This window comes from Mustela putorius, unplaced genomic scaffold (assembly GCF_011764305.1).
Source record: "Mustela putorius furo isolate JIRA1106 unplaced genomic scaffold, ASM1176430v1.1 tig00003845_pilon_pilon_pilon, whole genome shotgun sequence".
Taxonomy (NCBI): domain Eukaryota; kingdom Metazoa; phylum Chordata; class Mammalia; order Carnivora; family Mustelidae; genus Mustela; species Mustela putorius.
In genome coordinates, this window is record NW_025421998.1 from 51,701,280 (window position 1) to 51,721,436 (window position 20,157).

General features: G+C 36.4%; 1 protein-coding gene and 1 long non-coding RNA gene across 5 annotated transcripts in view; one reads left to right on the forward strand and one right to left on the reverse strand.

Annotated features, from left to right (window-relative positions):
* Positions 1-44: 44 nt before the first annotated feature.
* The window catches only part of LOC101676650, a 29,101-nt gene continuing 8,988 nt past the window's right edge, over positions 45-20,157 (forward strand). The window contains exons 1-6 of the long non-coding RNA XR_198790.3: positions 45-198; positions 589-688; positions 790-869; positions 8,302-8,357; positions 9,498-9,607; positions 14,972-15,176. This is a non-coding gene — a long non-coding RNA (uncharacterized LOC101676650). The remainder of the gene's footprint in view (positions 199-588; positions 689-789; positions 870-8,301; positions 8,358-9,497; positions 9,608-14,971; positions 15,177-20,157) is intronic.
* Positions 6,020-20,157, reverse strand: part of TMEM196 (transmembrane protein 196) — a 51,780-nt gene continuing 37,642 nt past the window's right edge. For 2 of the 4 annotated variants that reach the window (XM_004743373.3, XM_004743374.3), the window contains exons 2-5: positions 18,128-18,184; positions 13,739-13,993; positions 12,514-12,587; positions 6,020-9,820 (exon numbers count right to left, since the gene is read on the reverse strand). In XM_004743373.3, the coding sequence (XP_004743430.1) occupies positions 9,814-9,820; positions 12,514-12,587; positions 13,739-13,993; positions 18,128-18,184 (393 nt within the window). In that variant the 3' untranslated portion in view covers positions 6,020-9,813. The remainder of the gene's footprint in view (positions 9,821-12,513; positions 12,588-13,738; positions 13,994-18,127; positions 18,185-20,157) is intronic. The other 2 variants (XM_004743375.3, XM_004743376.3) reach the window with 1 other exon arrangement.

Here is a 20,157-nt window from a genome sequence, read left to right on the forward strand (position 1 = left end):
ACCGCCTGAAATGTGGTTAGAAATGCAAATCCTCAGGCCCCACCCAAGGCTTCCAGAATCAGAACTCTCTGAATGGAGCTCAGCAATCTGTTTACCAAGCCCTCCAGGTGATTGTAATACCTGAGAACTTTGGGAACCAGTGCCTCAAAACATCTTGAAATGCAGGAGAGAGGTTCTGAACTGATCATTTTTATTCAGGTATAATTGACATAAATGCAGTATAATTAACAATGTAGCTGATTATTTCTTTCAAGTGATTTAGCACACACAGTAGAGTTTGCAAAATAAGTAGCATAAAAGAGTATACAATTTACATAGACTCAGAGATAGAATGCCAGTGGTTAATTTCCACACATTTTGTAAACTGAATGAAAAACTTCAGTTTATGTATCCTTCTAGATGGTACTGAAAGGGATAGATTATGGTAAGTTGTACGTTGGAACTTAACTAACAAAATTAAATCAAAATATGATTATTTCCAAGGAGTATAGAACAATCTTCAGGAAGCAAGGAAAACAATTCCCTATAAAACAAGTGTTATTCTTATTTGTATTAACATGTGTGCATATTCCATTCTCTCTCTCTCAGGCATCATTAAATCTTCCTTCAATTCCATTGCTGAAATAGGAGGCACAACCATTTAAATTAACAACAAATAAGCCACATTTTCTTCTGTAAAAAGAAGGAGGTATGCAAAAATTCTTTATCACTGTCATCATTTTATCTTAAACACTGCTTTGCCTCAATTACCTTCCTACCTGAAAAATGTTTTATTAATTTTTGTTTTAGTTCAGAATTTCTCCAAGAACACATATGAAGCACCGGATCCCATGAAAAGGCAGTGTTTGCTCAACTTCTTCAGTCTAGAGGTGACCTCTTTTATTCGTAATGTATAAATAGTTTTTACAGTGTTAATTAATGTATTTGTAAATCATAGTAGGTACTTATGGGGGAAATAACAAGAGCAAAAGACCACAAATAGTCGTTGTATTCTCATTCTCTAACAATGGAATTGTGTCTTTCTCACTTTTGTGGTAACAAAATACAATAATGTTTAAATACCTTGATCTGTATGCTTGGATTTTATCTCTTGGCTATAGTTTAGATGCTCTGATTATTACCTAGAATATAAAATCATATTAATTTTCAACTCCACTTACCTGAGGTTGCAAGTACCTATCTAGGTATCAATTATTAACAGAAAGGCAATGACAAAGACCGTATACCACATCTTCTTTATCTATTCATCTAATCATCTTTATCTTTATCTAATCATCTATTGATGGACACTTGGGTTACTTCCCTAATTTGGCTATTGTAAATAATACTGCTGTAAACGTAGGAGGGCATGTATGCCTTTGAACTCGTGTTTTTGTACTTTGGGATAAATACCCCGTAGCTCAATTCGTGAAATAAGTCAGTCAGAGAAAGACAAATGCCGTATCATTTCACTCACACGTGGAACCTAAGAAACAAAACAAATGAGCAAAGGAGAGAGAGAGATTTGAGAGAGAGAGAAAGAGAAAACAAGAAACAGACTCGACCATAGAGAACAAACTGATGGTTACCAGATGGGAGGTGGGGGGGCCGGGGGGCGGGGGGGAATAGGTGATGGGGTTAGAGAGTGCGCTTATGAGGGTGAGCCCTGGGTGTTGTCTGTGATGTACGCAGTTGTTGAATCACTTGGTTGTAAACCCGGAAACACTTTAACACTGTGTCTTAACTGTACTGGAATGAAATTTTTTTAAAAAAGAAAGAAAAAATAGTAAACTTTGTGTGTGTATGTGTGTAGTCTTGAGAACCACTGTTGGTTGGGGAGGAGTAAAGGAGGTATAAGATGGGTGGTGGGGCTCCTTTCTGGAGCTATGATGTCCTCTTTATATGATTTACTGTCCTTTTATGAGGCCTATGGCTGTTAGGTTGTAGGTAGGTGAGGCTGGTATTTCTTCTAAGGCCCTAGTTCCTTTCCAAATGGACTTTTCTTAAAAAAAGGATTTTATTTATTTATTTGACACATAGAGAGAGTTCGTGAAAGAGAGAGAGCACAAGCAGGGGGCGCTGCAGACAGAGGGAAAGGAAGAAGCATACTCCACTGAGCAGGGAGCCTAATGCTGGGCTCTATCCAGGACCCTGGGATCATGATCTGAGCTGAAGACAGAGGCTTAACACACTGAGCCACCCAGGTGCCCCCCAACTAGATTCTACTGCAACAAAGTTTCAACATCTTTTGAAAGGTTTTCAAATCCAAGGAATTAGCAGTAATATTAACCATGGTGCTTTCAAGAATACCTTTGGACATTCTCATTTAGTTCCATCTGCCTTTAGCTCACTGCAGAACAAAAATAGAACAGACACATGAAAAAGTGCTCCATATCACTCGGCATCAGGGAAATACAAATCAAAACCACAATGAGATATCACCTCACACCAGTCAGAATGGCTAAAATCAACAAGTCAGGAAATGACAGATGCTGGCGAGGATGCGGAGAAAGGGGAACCCTCCTACACTGTTGGTGGGAATGCAAGCTGGTGCAGCCACTCTGGAAAACAGCATGGAGGTTCCTCAAAATGTTGAAAATAGAACTGCCCTATGATCCAGCAATTGCACTATTGGGTATTTACCCTAAAGATACAAATGTAGTGATCCAAAGGGACACATGCACCCGAATGTTTATAGCAGCAATGTCCACAATAGCCAAACTATGGAAAGAACCTAGATGTCCATCAACAGATGAATGGATCAAGAAGATGTGGTATATATACACAATGGAATACTATGCAGCCATCAAAAGAAATGAAATCTTGCCATTTGCAACAACATGGATGGAACTAGAGCGTATCATGCTTAGCGAAATAAGTCAAGCAGAGAAAGACAACTATCATATGATCTCCCTGATATGAGGAAGTGGTGATGCAACATGGAGGCTTAAGTGGGTAGAAGAATAAATGAAACAAGATGGGATTGGGAGGGAGACAAACCATAAGTGACTCTTAATCTCACAAAACAAACTGAGGGTTGCCGGGGGGAGGGGGTTTGGGAGAAGGGGGTGGGATTATGGACATTGGGGAGGGTATGTGATTTGGTGAGTGCTGTGAAGTGTGTAAACCTGGTGATTCACAGACCTGTACCCCTGGGGATAAAAATATATGTTTATAAAAAATAAAAAATTAAAAAAAAAAATAAAAAAAAATACTTTTTTCTTTTCCAACTAAAAAAAAAAAAAAAAAAATAGAAAACCATTTCCTTTTTTTTTTTTTTAAACCATTACCTTAAATAAACCACCTGCTGCCTGCAGAGTCTGTGTGGGCATGAATTCACAGCTCCTTGACACTAAATACATTCCGAAGAATGTGATATGGAAAGTTTGAGGGTGGAAAGTAGATAAAAATGAAAATTAGACACGATGTATTTTGATACACAATTTACTCTCAAGTTATTAAACAAAATGCATATTAATGGATCATATCCAGACTCCCTCTTATGGCCACAGGGGACTCTTAATAATTCTGCACTTTGGAAATTATTACAATAATGAATTCAACTGGCAAAGGGGACGTTCCCAGTTGTGAAAGAATGCAACAGTGAGTAGAACTTTTTAAGGGAAGATATTACATAAAAACCACAATTTTTCAATAAAATAAAAATCTAGACCTCTAATATTCACACTGAAAGGAGTGTTCCTCGTTGAGAAGGACCAATGACTAATGAAAGCTTCCCTTGTGTCTCACTTTCCCTTGATGTTTCTTGTGACTCCTGCTGTCATGCACATATTGGCTTTAGACAAACACTGGATAAAGTGTCAGCTCCCTTGAACAAAACCTCTTCCTCCAATGTTCTTGGCACAGATGAGTAGGCTAAGCTAGAGATTTAAAAGAAGAACATGACAGACATGACAAGCAATGAACTTACCTGGTAAATAAAGGCAAAATTTGGGTCATGACAAGATTAGTTTTTTTCTACAGCTTGCTGATCCTATCCCCTCAAGAAACCCAGGGGGAAAATAATCTTGCCTCAGTTTCTCACTTATGGCTTCCTGCCTGTCTCCAATGACCTCATAGATTTTCCATCCTCTTTACATTCAAGATATGGACAGCTCCTGTTTTCTCTTGAGTTGTCCTTTAGTATCCTTCTTTGGCATTCATGTCTCCAGCTGGAGCACATGCCTGTCTGCCACAGAACCAGAAATTTGGATCTGAAATCAGAAGAAGCTGAACAAATACAGGGTCGTGGTTCCAAGGGGATGGAGTTATGGTTTTATGGACTTGAGAGTACATAAGTTACATGACATGAGTGAATGGCTCTAAGATTCATGGGTACAGCAAGAAATGACCTTACCTTTCAGGTGAAATATTAATAATGTCTTACCACGTTATCCACATTTCATGTTAAATAAATCATATTAATATGATTGAGGAATATTCACATTTATAGTTGATGCACATTATCATAACCCTTGATAAATGGTTTTCACCTGCTGTACTACCATCCTTTTTGTTGATAGATAGCACTAGGCTAGTATTATCACTACTCACTCTGTTGTGTCTTGGAAACAACATTCTTTCTAGCAATTTGTTTTATCTTAGAAGACCTAGAACCTTCTTAATAAGTTTAAAATTTTCTTCTCAAAGATCAATGTAAAAGTATTGATATAATTAGAAGATAGAAAAGACAGAGAAGTCCAAATCTCAAAAGATATTTTAGATATTAGGGAGTGAAGTGCACATCTAGACAGCATTCGTACACTTCGAGGACTTATGTATGAGTAAGGCTGAATATCACCTCTTTCCTTGACTGATGGACAATGAGGGACAGAGTGAGGGATGGTAGAACCCCCCATAATGGGAACTATAGCTTTTCTTTCCTGAGCAATGATCTTGGAGAGCCCAAGGGATATCTTCCAGTCCTCCATCAAGATGTTGTGAAATGACATTGGAGGACCCCCGTCTTAGTGAGGAAGGGAGGGCGAATATCCTGATTGATTAGTAACAAGGAACAGTCATGAGTCCTGATTCCTTGAGGTTAGCGAAACACTTGAGGCAAATTTGACAAGATTTTAGAATTTTCTGTGAAGCTCCAGCCCAATTCTAGTCTCTCTGGCAATTTTTAGCAGCATAGTACATTTTGGCTTTTGGGGTAGGGCTTGCAATATATTATGTGGCTAAGGGAGTAGAGCCTCTGGGGGTTAATGAAGAGAAAACTTTGAAATCAAAAGTCCCTAGCTGATGTGAAGGAAAGTTTAAAGATGGAACCTAATTCTTAAGGATTTCTAGTTAAATGAAGGCTATGTCCTTATAACTAGTTAATATAGACAATGTTGAACTATTAAAATATTGAAATCAATCTGTTTAGATCTAGAGTTTGACTTTTTATAATACATTTCCTGGGAAATACATTCCTAGTAAAAGACCCTTATATTCAGTAAATATTTTTACTGGCATAAAGAATAATAAAAAAAACACTTTTGTATAATTTTACTAGGCATCCACATTTCAAGCAATTTCTGAATTGGTTTCCTCTACTCTGAGTAACTCACAACCTGTGATTTATGGTTTTGGAATAATTGAATTTCTTGGCTGTCACATACTTTGAGTAAGAAGTATTACATATGTTTCCAGGAAAATGATTTAAGGAAGACAAGAATGAAGTGATGCCAAGTTCTGAAACTTTATTTGGAAACCGTGTTCTAACCAAATGGTACTTAAGATGCTCTATCTAAATTTCTGAAACATGTTTGCTAAATAATCTTTGAAAATGCAGCCTTGGACATACGGTTTCTAAACATGCCACTTTTGAGCTTAAGTCAGTGAAAAGAGTAGAGGACCACAGATTGTTGTTCTCACCTTCCCAAGCATAAGAAATGCAGAATTTTTCATTGATGCATGGTAATAGGCTGAGTAAATTTCTTCAAAAATAGAAGTTACACAACATCTCATTTTACCTGTCAAACACAAAATATTTAGTTATTTATAGGAATATTTCTATGACCAGAATTTTTTTTTTTTAAACATGAAAACTCAAGCAACTTTTAGACTTTATTATGGATTTGGCCTACACTGTATTTTTCCTTGTTCTTGGTCTATGGACTTAACTGGTCCATCAACTTCAAATTTCATGGAGAGTTTACCAGTTTTTTTTTTACATTTTATTTTAATGATAAGGACTGTGGTTTTGACTAGCATTGACTGATAAGACTTTCTGAGGTGATGTTTACCCTGTGTGGTTATCAAGTACCCGGAATGTGGCTAGCTCTATTCAGCAGAGAAACTGAATACTTAATTTTGTTTTGATTAATTTATATATACATTTAATCACACATGGTTAGGTTAGTGGCTACACTATCAAAGAATATAGGTAGACCTTAGAAAAGTGAGTTTATGACCCTGAGCAATTCACGTCTACATTTCTACGTAGCATTAACATCGCTGCTTTGGATTGTGTTCTAGGGTTTTTCTCAGTGGCTCTCAATTAGCAGGCAATACTTACCTGCCAAAGAGAGAAGTGAAAATTTGTTAGGACATTTTTGTTTGTCCTGGGGTATCCTTCTGACATTTACTAGATGGGGGACCAGAGATGCTTAATGGCTTAAAATGTAAAAGGCAGTTTGCACAATTACTGTCCACTCCAAAAGCCAGTAGCAACAATTCAACAAGCACCAGGTCAGCAGAGTTCTCTGAATATTATGATTTCATCTGTGAGATCCCCTGCAATTTCAGTCCTATCTATAGCTAAGTCTGTCTCCTACAATGAGTATCTTATCAATGCCTGCCTCCAGGGGACCTCACTTTCTTATGGTCATTTGTTCTGCATCTTCAACCACTCCTCCTCTACATTTCCCATCTCAGAAAATACCCTCTCTGAATTCCATATCGACTAGCTGGGGCTCTCTCTCTTCATTCACAGCACCCTGTCCTCTGCCAATCTAGGGGACAATCCTGTCCCCCAGAACCTAGTGGGGGAAACTATTTTTTCTATTATGATGAAAAGAAAGTTCACACCATATGCAGTTTCAAAGCACACCATTTTATTACATAGACACATCAATAGAGTCATCATACCATGTTCCACTTCTAAACAACTGTAGATGTGTGTGTGTGTTTAAACAAACACACGTTTAAGTTTCCAAGCAGAATCCACTTTTATCCTTTTATGCTTACAATAACTTCACCTTTTTGTAGCTAGTTTCTACAGCACACCACCACACTAGTGTCACATATTTTGTTTCTTCATTTACTTTCCCCCAAGGGTAGGCTCACACTAAAACTATAATGTAGTCACTTAAAGTATTCTAGTTAATAGATCAATTTATTGTAAAAGTTGAATTTTCAAGTACTTGAACAATGTCTTCCTAACGTCCCCTAATCACTCTACATCCCAAATAAATCCCTCTAAATAACCGAGCCCTGAAAATATTGGGTTAAAAGAACTACATTTAAAGACGTATCTATGTCTGGTTATATACATGGTAGCCTATTTGGGTAACTGTCGTGATTGCATCTCTTCTTAAGTCTATATTGAAGCAGTGATATGCCTACTTTGTCCTTTAATGGGTGATTTCATAAATTATTTCAAAGGGCATTAAAACATCTTACTGATGTATTAGAACTCTGTATTATACAAATATGTCTACAAAGAAATGCCACCTAGAGTCAGTGGTTATTCCTTCAGTCAGTACAAAACTACATCCTTGAGTAAATTCAGTAGAGCCACATATATATAAAATATCTGCATCTATAGTTTAGATTTTCAGTGATAAATCTTATGCCTGTTGATGGCATCAAAAGAACAGCGATAATGTTAATTCACTATTTGAGGTTGCATTTATGGGCAACTTCTGTAATTTACTGGATATTGAAGTTATTCATATGAGTTAGGAGCCTTCAAGCACTACAGCAAACAACCATAGCCCAGCTATTTCATGTGACTATCTACAGTCAGAATTTTTTTTATGAGTCAACTTAAATAGGGTAGGTGATGATCACAATACTCTAAAACTAGAAGACCTTCAGATTTCCATTAACTGGAGTTATTATTTTGTTATCATAATTAAAATCCGTATTTTGTTTCTAAATGATAACATGTTCTCATCCTGAGTGTTAAAGGTTGAATTTACCTGTGGTTCAATAAGTAACTCATACAAATGACCTGAAAATTGATTAGCTTTGGGGAAAAATGAAAGTATCCAATACAATGAAAACCACATATTTTAAAATATTAGATTTCTTTATCTGTTATCAGAGGTTGTGTTCTCATAAATATTTTCAAAGACTGTGCTATTTTGTTGCCTATTCATATTGTCACAGGTGGCTATTTTAACATTTCCCTGTGGAAAAGAAGGACTGAATCTAACTACATAAATGTAAGCCTATCTTTCTATTTCCTTCTACAAAGAACTCTTTCAGGTTCTTTGGATATACATATTCTTAAAAATGTTCTGTTTATATTATTTTCATAAATTATAAAATTTTTAAAAGATCTAAATTAAATTCTAGCAAAGCAAATTTTAACTTTACCTTTTGGGCATACATCATCTGTCCTTTTATATAATTTAATTGGGCTGCAAAGTGTTTGAAATATAAGTATCATGAAAATCACATGTCATTGTATCTACATTAATAAATGTGGAAGTATGTGATTTAAAGTTGTTATGTTTATAAATCAGTATTAATCATTGTTATTACAGAAATGCCATTAATAGTAAAATAGCCAGATAAGTAATCTATCTTTATACTACACTATTCAGATCACTCAACTCCATAAATATCAGTCACAATGATATTTACACACAGCAGACATAATAAAAAGAATAAAAATGAACAAACTTAGTAGAAATCAAACGTGATTTTTGTGGGCATAGAAAAGCCTTGAAAAATTGCTTTCCCATCTCTTTGGGAATAGAATCCTGATAATACCCCAACAGCATTACAATTTCTTTTTGATTATCTATTTACATTCATGTATGCTATAAATATATGCTGTATATATTTTCTATATTTACAGTATATATACACACACATACACACATGTGTTATTTTATTCTTAGGCTCATTCATGAACATGCAGATCAATCTGCACAGTATAATCAAAACATATTTATTTTCCTTAAATGATATTCATTTATAACTTTTCACCCTTGTGCAAAAATGCAAAAATATCATACAGATTAGTATGGTCTCTCTCTAAAAAAATTTTCTTCTTTATGCTTTAGGGTTTTTTGTCATTTATAAATAAATTATGAAATATAGTTCATTCACAAATTGGAAATAATTTTAATGTTTTTACAACAAGGCATTACTGAGGTTTTGAATTGTGGTATTCTTGAAGCCACTGTCTTTCAAAACAAAGACATAAATAACTTATTGTTATTTCTTGATATTTGTACTTTGATTATTTATATGAAATATGTCATTACAAATTTAATACTCATGCTAGTCAAATAGTGTTTTTGTAGAATATGAATTTTTCTTTCTGTTTATTCCTTTTTTTTTTTCCTGAAAAGTCTTTAGAACAATCTGGAATGTCTGTTCAAATTACTGCACCAGAACATTTCTGGAAGATTCTCACCCAAAAAGAAAAAAAAAAGAAAAAAGAAAAAAAAAAGCTGAAGAAGTAAGTGAGGCAAACTGAGGGAGAATGATTATACTGGGTGCCCATGAGGGAAAACAGCAAATACAGGAACTGCTTTAATTTTATCCCCTACTCCTTTGGTATCTCCTTTCCTCATGAAAATCCTAAAAAATGTTCAGTTCTTTAAAACATTGATTATACTCTTCCGTTAAATATCAGTTGTGGTCCTCCATTGCTCATGTTGTCTGTCATTTCCTGTTAGGAAAATAAGATGAATTAGTTAAAATTTAGTTTCAGAGTAAGATATTGATTTGGCTAATGGGTTTGCAAAACAGAAATTTCAAGCCACTGAAAAACTTCCCGAGTTTTGGGGAAGGGCAAGGATTGATACTGTTGTTGCATTTGAGAAAACGAAATTTCATGGCATCTTGGAGCACATGAAAATGCTGAAATGATAGTCTGTTAGACCAAAGTCTTCAATGCACAAAAACACTTCAGTCTGTCCCCAGTGCCCTGAGTCTCTCCTTTTCTTTCTCAACTTTATTTTGGAAAGACCTCACCTAGAAAGAAGATGGTTAAATGCCTACACTTACCCCTTGCATTGGCTTCTCTGCTGAGCGTGTCAGCAAAGTGCCCACATAGCGTAGGGGTTACCTCATTCTATAGAAAAATGTGTGGCCTTTTTGCAAAGAACTGAAATAGGTCCACAGGGGGATTATTGCTTATATGCAGCAGTGGATCACAGTGGGGAAGATTGGCTTTCATGACAGTATCATTCATACAGTTAAAAAAAAAAAAAAAAAGAAAGCCCAACCAAACGAATAGTAAAACTTCTTAATATGTTTCTTAAGGGATCAATTACGAGGACGCTAATAAGGAAAACTACATGGAAGGCAAATGAAAACTTAGAAAGGATGAACTAACGTTAAGTTCCATTTGCAATTTGAGAAAATGTTAATTTAAAAAAAATTTAGATGTTTTGAACTCATACTTATCATTGAACATTAAACTCCTCCCTAAATATGAGAAGGTAATGAGATGTGAAGCCCATTCACATGTATAATGGTTAGTGTGCCATATTATAAGGAATATTTAAGCAAAAATAATCTAAAAATCTTTCCACATGTGAACAAGCCTATTTGCAAAAGTGTAGTAAGGAAAATTCAAATCCAAATTCTTGTTCATTTACCTTAAGCCCATCCGTTTATATTTGATTGACATTTGGGGGAGAATTAGAAATGTGTACTTTTGTAAACTTTAGAAATTCTTCCCAATATTTATTTGAAAAATGAAAAGGTATCCAGGCCCTATTTTGACTCTCTTCTCTTAGAAAATTCAATATAGGAGATGAAATAGAATAAAGATACTTGCTTCTTGCTTTGGCTGGTTTGGAAAGTCGCTCAGGGAGAGGATCTGTGAGGGACGGGAAGGTAGGAATCGGCCTGGCTTTTGAACTTTGCTTTTGAAAACTTTGTTGTTTTGAAAGATGTGGTAGAACTTCTTCCAAGAAAATTGGGAGAAAGGAGACAAGAGGCACTGGGGATGTGTCCTACTATCACATCAAGCTCTGTTTCTCCAGGCAAAGTGCCTGGCCTCTTCCAGGTTCGAAGGAGTAATCTCGTACCTGGCTGGCTATACACTATATCTCCCTGGTAAAGTGCCAAGAAAATACTAGAAAAAAGCCGAGAAACTCAAACTCTTTTAGGATGAAGACTCTGACAGAAAGTGAAGAAGGTTCTTTGGCGCCAGCAGCCTATTTCTGTGGCCTGGTGATGGTTCAGTGACTGGCTCACTGGGCGTGCAGATGGTAAAAGCAGGCGTGGAAACACAGTGGGGTTGTTGGGCTGAGATTAAGTTCATCAGCAGGAAACCTGATTTGAGGCTTCATTCAAAAACTCACTGTGGGTGGCAAGTTAAATAGAAGCGATTCTTCAAAAATGATCTTTAACAAAATTTACTCATACGGCTTTTTCTATTCCGCATACGAGTACAAAAATAATTTCATAATGAACTGATAAAAGTAAAACTCTTAGGTGCTTCTTCTCTCTAAATGAATTTGCATTCAGAACAGTAGCTTAGAAACCATAAAAACTAATCTAATGTAGAATATTTAATTGCAGCATTAAGAAAAAAAAATCCAGTTTTCAAAAAGCTTAAAAATGAAAAGCGTTTTCCTAACTAAATTCATACTAATGTGGACACTGTAATATCAAGGGTAGGAGAAAAGAGCAAAAATTGGATTTTAAACGCATTAGCATTTTTAGTTTATTTGCAAATAGGCATGTCCAATTTGGTAAGAAGAATATGTTCTAAATTGGGCAGGACCAAATGTGACTATTTGCAAGTGGATATACTCTCCACCATTGGGCCATAGTATCAATGAGACTTTCTGGATTTCCACTTATATCACTTAACCAAAGCGAGAATGACAACTATTTCTTTTTAGCAACCGAAAGTATAGGATATAAATGTGAAATGTATCACAACAGATAATTTTGTCAAAAGACAGGTCTCGCACAGCATTTTTACTGTATTAGCGTCAAACTTATGTCATTTGCTCATGCCACTTTGGCATGAAGGAGATACTGTTTGTCGTTATCAGATACACCTATTATTAAAAACAGAACTCGGGTCTGTGAATGATAGTATTGAGTCAGAATCATGATGTAGCAGAAAATAAAGGAGTCATGAATCATCCAAACAGGAGTGTGTTTGGATGCTTATAGGAGGCTGAATATTTTAAATACTCAACCAACTTTCAAGCTGCAAGACTCTGCCATGTAGGTTTCTGTTGGGTCCTCAAAGTAGTTCTGACAGTGATACTTTGAGGAGCAACAAACATCACAGCATCAGTCCAGACTGATCTGCTGACATCATGGCTTCCTAGAAAGAGGCATCGCTTCCTGCGGTGACATTACAACATGGTAACTCCCTAGAAATCAGCGTACCTTGTAGGTAACTCTGGTGTCGGGGGCACCACCGGGCAGCTGGGCAAGTCGGTTATTTCAATAGCCCTCAATCTCTAATATAAATATAACAATCATATAATAAATATTGTACAAACATACACACACACAAAAACTAAATCACAGTAGTATAAAAATAGAGCACAAATGAGCTACTATCCAAATACTTAACGGTAATCTATTTTTAACAACCCATTTCTTTAAATTATCAGTCCCGCTAATTATACCATAGTTTTTTTAAAGAACATGTGTACATCAGTTCCAAATCGCTTTTTTCATGGAGCAATTTAAGAATATCTACTCTCTTTATTTGAATGTATTGATTGCATACAAAATAGAAACACTTAAAACTATGGAATACATATTTTTTTCTTCAGAATCACATTACGAAGGAATATGAGGTAGTAACTCTTGCTTACTCTGTCTTCTATTCTGTGGTTTTATTTCCATGATATCAAGTGAAATATTATCTTAGCCAGTTTAGTTTACAGATGTTTTAGCTTTTCCTTCATAGATCCAATAACAGGAACTGAATTAAGAAATACGTGCAAAATGCAACAGAAACACAGCTCACTATATCATCTGTCCTTTAAGCAATAAATGTTATTACTTCCTGTTTGAATGAGTTTTATGAAACAATTAGGCAAGAATATTATTTAAAATATAGGCAAAGCTACCCAAATATGCATGAAGTTTAGATGAGAATTTAATGTTGCCTTATGTGGACTGTACTATCTGCACTGGCAGGCAAGGCTTTTTGTTGCCTTATTAAAAGGTCCTTTTATGCTTCAAAATCTAATTTACATAATCAGATGCATCTACTTACAAGTACAAGAGGTGAGCTAGAAGGGGGAATTCATCAGATTTCTAAAACTGGCATTGTTGAGAGGGTATTTAGTTTTATGTGTTTTTCCTCAGTATAATACACAAAAATCCATATTTATAAGCCATTCACTATTTTATGAAATGCTATTTTAGGAACTGTGTTTTGGTATAGCTAGAGAGCTATGAAACTGTTGAAAATAGGTGTACCCAAAATAGCAGAGAAAAAAAATAATACAAAATTTCTATTCTTAGCCCAATAGGGCCAAAGTTGTAGAAAATCCAATTTCTCAAATTCTCGTCTAAAGCTGCCAGTTGACTGACCAAGATTTGACTGCAGTCTCCGTCACATGCTAGCGGTGAGCAGAAGAGGCACAAAACTTACTTTCTCAGCCATTTCATGAGAGTGGTGCAGCGAGTGCTCCCTCTCCGAGAACATCCTCCTCTGTTCGTAACTGGCTAGTCGACAAGTTAGCCAGGAAGAGAGGGTGCAGCCGCCGATCCCGATGCACGCAAGGGACATGGAGGCAAGATGTAGAGGATAGAGGGACGAGGTCTTCTTTGTCACTGCCCGAAGGAACTGAACATTCAGGATGCCCCCAATGAGTCCACAGATGCAGCAGGCAGAGAAAAGGATCATCTGGGAAGAAAAAAGAAAGGGAGTGTCAAAGTTGAGGGAGCCAGGCAGACCCGGAACACAGTGCCTTGTCCTGCTGCACCTCAAGGATGTCTGAGCTACAGTCAAGGGAAGGGGCTTTGGTGCTTCTCGGAGGGCAGGCGCTCTCCCTTCACCACGTTTCGGTGCAAGCGGACTCAGTGGGGAGAGCACAGACCGCAGTGTTTCAGGACAGCTGACTGTATAAAGGCTAAGGATACATCTTTTGAAAACCCTGAAGTAAGCAAAATTTGTCTTCAAGGTAGATTCAGACTTAAATCATATTTAGTTACTATGTGCTTCCTATGCGAGGAACCTGAACAGATACTATCTCACCCAGCAAACCTCTGAGAGAAATTGTAATAGACATTTTGGAATATGAATGGTGAGCAGGTAACACTCAAGTTTAGGGACGGAATCCAGATTTTCTGACTCTAAACCTAGTTTCACTATGTTAATCCCCCTAAAATATAGAAATATCTTCTCATTGAACAGTCAGGAGTCCCACCAAACTTCAGATCTTGATACTTCTCTAGCAGTGTGGGTGTGGGGAGTTTGCTTCCTTCTCTTTTCCATTCCTGGGAGTTTTATTGTGTGTCTGTCTCCCCAAATGATAGTTTAGGGACTCCCTGTAAACTGGCCCTTAATATTACAATTTTTTTTTGTTACTCTGTGCAGTGAAGAATACACAATAGACATTCCAAAAATACTGTCTGGTTGTTTTGGGGGAAACACAGGATGGGGCTTTGCTTTTGATCCTATTACTGGTTTGATCTGGATCTCTGTTAGGAGACGTTGGGGGTTTGATTCGACCTAAATATCATAAATTTAACTGAATATTCCAAAAGCTTTAATGATTTTATTTTATATTAGCATTTAGTTCAAATTCCCCCATCGGCTCTCCTTACACTTTATGGTGTGATGCTAATTTAATTATCCACATTTATTTCCATTTTTCTCCAGAACATGGTCTTCACTCCAGTCGTCTGCCTTGCCAATCCTACAGCCTGTTCATTCCCATCTCAATGACATTTTCCATTTCCTGGAAGTGATGTCGCTTCTTTCTTGGACTCCTAGATGGAAGACCCAAAGGCAGTCCTAACTTCTTCAGAAAGCCTTCCTGGATTTGCTGCTCTCCTCCTTTGGCAAAATTCCATTGGGCAAACAGGTATGTAACATAATATAACATTTAATTTTACAGTATCAGGAATTATTTGCTGTTGATGTGAGCTGAGTTTAAAATGCATTTATTGAGCACTAGCATCTTTTAGGCCCTGAGTGAGGCAGCTGCTGGCATTATTAAAAAAAGAATAACTCATAGTTATTGCCCTTGAGTATTCTGGGGTCTTATGTGAGAGAGATCCAACATTTCAACCTGGCATGGCAAATATTAAGAAAGATGGATGAATTGGTTGCCCTTGGAATGAGGAGGAAGAGAACGTAGCCCAACCACGAGCTTCAGACAAAGCTTCCCTGATAACATGTGATCTAAACTAAGGGCATACAGTTCCCAGAAAAGGGTAAGACCCCAGATATCTGAAATAGCTTAGTGAAATAGCATGATGGGCAGAAAGAATTATAAGCACTTTGCAACTTGTAACTCTAACTTAATTCAGCATCCTTATTGTGTCTGTTTCGCATTAACTATCTCCAAGACTGCAAATCCAATGATGGATGAGTATATTTTTACGGTGGATTAAATATAATACTGAGTATCAATGACCAAATAATTGAATCATCCCAAGTGGGAACCTGTTGCTCCCAGTTTCATATAGAATCAATATACTAGCTCTAAAGTATATTCAGACAGTATGCAGTTTCTTAGGAAATACTTTGGTGTTGGCTCATTCTCAGAAAATACAGGAAGATGTTACACTCTAGCCTTCAAATAATGAATACTGTTAATTAAGAAAGTAAATGACAAATTACTTGACTATTATAAGAAAACATGTAATCTCTTCTGCTATTAGTCTCATTCAGTCTTGAAAGTCATGACATTTCATTAACACGTGCCAACAGAACATTCTCACCTAGGAATTAAAATGTTAAAATCTATACCTATATTTATAACCACACATGATTTTCAAACCTCACCAGACTAGACAATTTAGACTCCAGAGATATTTGGAGTGGAGAAATTATCATGCAATTTGATTGAAGGGTAGAGAATCCTTGATAGCTAAATGTCATCTATGGGAATATCCAAGAGTAAAAGAGGTTAAAGTGAATGGTGGTTTATAAAAAGTTCAGCTCTAATGAATTTTTTATAACTCTTAAGAGAATTTAGAAAAACAGAAAAAAGACACTAGTGCCTTTTTAAAAATTCCTTCTTTTCCCTTCTCCTATGAACTGAGTATTTGTGTCCCTCTAAATTCAACTGTTGAAGGCTAATCCCTAATACCATAGTATCTGAAGGGGGGAAGATAATTTGGTCAGGAAGATACTCTTGCAAGATAATTAGGTCAGGAAGGTGGAGTCCTCCTAATTAAGGTCAGTGTCTTTATAAAAGAGATTCTAGAGAGTTCTCTTTCCCCTTTTGCCAAATGAGGACACAGTCAAACATTTGCAACCTGGAAGAGAATCTTACCAGAACCCAACTACACTAATCCGGGTCCCTAATCTGGGTCCAGCCTCCAGACCCCTGAGAAAGAGAGTACTGTTGTTCATAAGCCACCCAGGCTACAGTTCTTTGTTATCACAGCCCAAATAGATGAAGACATCTCTCCTCCTTTTCCTTCCCCTGTTCCTTCTCCTCTGCCCCGCCCTATTTTTCCTCTCCCTTCCTCTTTCTGTCTTTGCCCTTTTCTTCCTTTCTCTTCCTCTTTCTCTCCCCCTTTCTTTTATTCCTTCCTTCCTTCCTTCCTTCCATCCTTCCTCTCTCTCTCCCTCTCCTCATTCCTTCCTTTCACCGTGTCTCCCTCCCTCCTTCCCTTCCTTCTCTCTTTCCTCTCCTTCTCTCTCTCCCTTTTTCTCTTTCTTTCTTCCAAATCCCAAGAAATTGTTATTATAGAGCCATAAAGACTCCGGTAAAATAAAAGTCGGGAGAGAATGAAGGTCATGTTTAACAAGTCATGGGAGAATCATAGATGCAAACTACAAGCCTCCGAAAATTTATATCTAACACTTTCCCTTTAGGTAATTTTAAAAAATTACATCTCACATGGCTAAAGCAATAGGGGCTTCATTTTTTTGGTCACAAGAGGTACACACACACACACACACACACACACACACAATATGTGATTTGAAAAAGTAGTTAAACAAAAATAACTAATACTCATGTCCCTGCCCTCCTGAGATAACTGGCCTCCCCCTGGAAACCTCCTTTTAGGATCAAAGACCACTTTCTAGGGTCCAAGTGTAGTATTAATTTTGCTAACTTAACAACGGTCTCTGATCTTTCCTATTGCACACAAAAAAATAAAAAATGCTTTTTCCCTCTTTGAACTCTCCAAAAAAACATCATGGAGGGAAGTGGGGAATCCCCACTTCAGCAGTTCAGCATACAGAAGTTCTCCTCCAGCCATTATCAGAGTTAACTGGGAGCATGTTCCATACCCCGGAAACCCATGATAGGATTGTAAAACATCTGAAAACACTTACATTTGCATTCACAGTAATAAAATAAAATTAAATAAAAAAATCATTGGGAAGTAACTGTAACTCTAACAACACAGCTGTTTTGCTGCATTGCAAAATTGACTTCACAGTCAAAGCCAGTAATCCGTAGGCCCAGTTCCACATTTAAACAGTTAAATTTCCCGTGAACTCAAGCCATGTCTTTTTTAGCTTATTGAAAGATTCATGTATCTGAGTGTCTAGGCGTCTATAAACTGGAAAAGTAGAGACTGTCAACCACAGCAGTCATTATGGGTTCCATATTCATGCATTTAAAGAGTATCACAAAGCTTTTCTTTCTTTTTTGTCATAGTCTCTAATATTCTTGATGGGCTTTTTTTTTTTTTTTTAAATGAAAAAGCCACTATTTATTTGTCAGTCCTCTGTTCACCCTAAATGAGTAATATTCAGTACGTGAAAGTTGGCTTGTCATCATTTCCATTTTCGGGTTCCTACATTTCAAATACGTCAATGCAAAACACAAACAAGGCAGAAACTTACGACAAGTCCAGATTTTTTTTTGGCGCACAATATTCCACATATGCCACAAAGAAGGAACTGGAAGGGAAAAGAACAGCAATTATTCTATAGTCAAAGATAAGAAAACCTCTATTTTATTTTTTAGCTTATAGCTCACTCATGACACTTGCTCCAGGGAAGAATGAAAATTTTACATTCCCATCAAAAGCTGGAAAGGAAAAATACCTCATTCTAGAAGAGTAAGAGATAAAAAGGCTAACTTTAGTGAAAATTTGTTCTTTGCCAAGTTGATATAGGTAATCCTGGTACTTAAGCAAAACTGGAGTCAGTTTTATATCAGGCAAAATTAGGAAGTAAATAAATTTGGAGTTTTGTTCCTCCTATTTTCTTTCATTGTCTTCTTATCCCTTTCTATTTTCTCAGGGAGAGAAGTGGTGGGATACATTCATTCATAATTGATTTCTAAGCACTTACAAATCAATGGGCTCTACTACAGGTGAATCCCACACAAACAAGAAGAGAAGGCATCAGAAAAGGAGATGTCCTTTAGGGACATTCTTTGTACCTCTCAAACTATGTCAGATAAAATGGTGACCTCATTCTACCAGAAATATGGCCCTTGTGCATACGTTGTTAGAACTCAAGGAGATGAAGCTGTAGGTGGCATGTCATTTCTTGTAAATAAGCACATTGGTGACCTAATTGCTTTGAAAAGAAGAAGCATCCAATAGTCTATCAAGGACACACTAGTAGATACTTTGGTTATCGGAAAATGGTAAATCATTTAACTCGGTTAGAAACATTTAGAGCCATTTGAATGTGCATTTATACATACATCTGGCTGGAAGCAAACCATATAGATAAAATAATACAGTCATTAATAAATAATAAGCCCACCAAGGGCTTTCAGACTAGCAAATAAAGCTTGCAGGGCAGTTAAGTTTTTCCTTTTGATCTTCTTTTAAATTGTTCTATCTCAAGTCAGAACTAATAATGTAAGTGGTTTTAATTGGGTTTCACACATCAGTAGACTTTATAAATATATACATAAAAATATTCTAAGAATTATCTAAAATAAATAAAATGCTTGTGAGAAACATCATCAAAATTGGGAAAAGAAATAATAAGTTACTGAAGTTTCCCTTTGCAGGGATCTTTCCACATAAGGGAACAAAATAATTATAAAGCAGGCAATGATGCAGCAAGACAGATCAGAGCACAAGGATATATAAGGATTTGTTTAAAACATAGATGATCTTTCAAACTAATGGCAAAAAGATCACGATCCAATGGAATTAGGGCAGTTTACAAACTTTCCCTAACATAATACACAAAACATCTATGAAACAGTTTGAATATGTAAATGTATAAAAAAAAGTATAGTAACATTCAGCAAAGTTAAATATTAATGTAATTTTAGAGGAGTAAGAAGGATTTATATAACATAACAGCAAAGTCACAGACCAAAATGGAAAGTACTTATAAATATTAATACATAAAAATATATTTTTGGTAGTAAAAAATAATACACCTCTCAAAAGCAAAAAATAAATTGGGATCATATTTAGAAAGCCTATGACAAACAAGGGTTGACATATTATTAATTTAATAAAGTAATTTTAATACCTGAAACCACGAGAACATAAAAATTCAGAACTTTATAAAACTTGAATACTTGTATAGCTTTCAGAAGTTTTAAAAAGCTACTTCTGAGTAACCATTTGTCACCCCCCACCTTTGTGTCTTGGGTCCAAATGGCCTTGTCCTTAAGAGTCCTTAGGACACTTCCTTACCGATCCTGTCTCATGTCTATTAAGGCTGTGCTCAAGCCATTCCACTTTGTACCCCTCGGTGCTTCCACGCTTCAGATCAAACCCTCAGCATCCCCTTGTCCTTGCTTGCCTGACTAACCCATTACTCACGCTGAAAGTCCACTCACCCAGAACTCATTCCTGAAGTAATATGAAAGCAATATAGTTTTGTGTTCCTTGGATCTCTTCTGAAATCTGTAAACATTGCCATTATTTATTCACAGCCAAGCTCGAGGGACC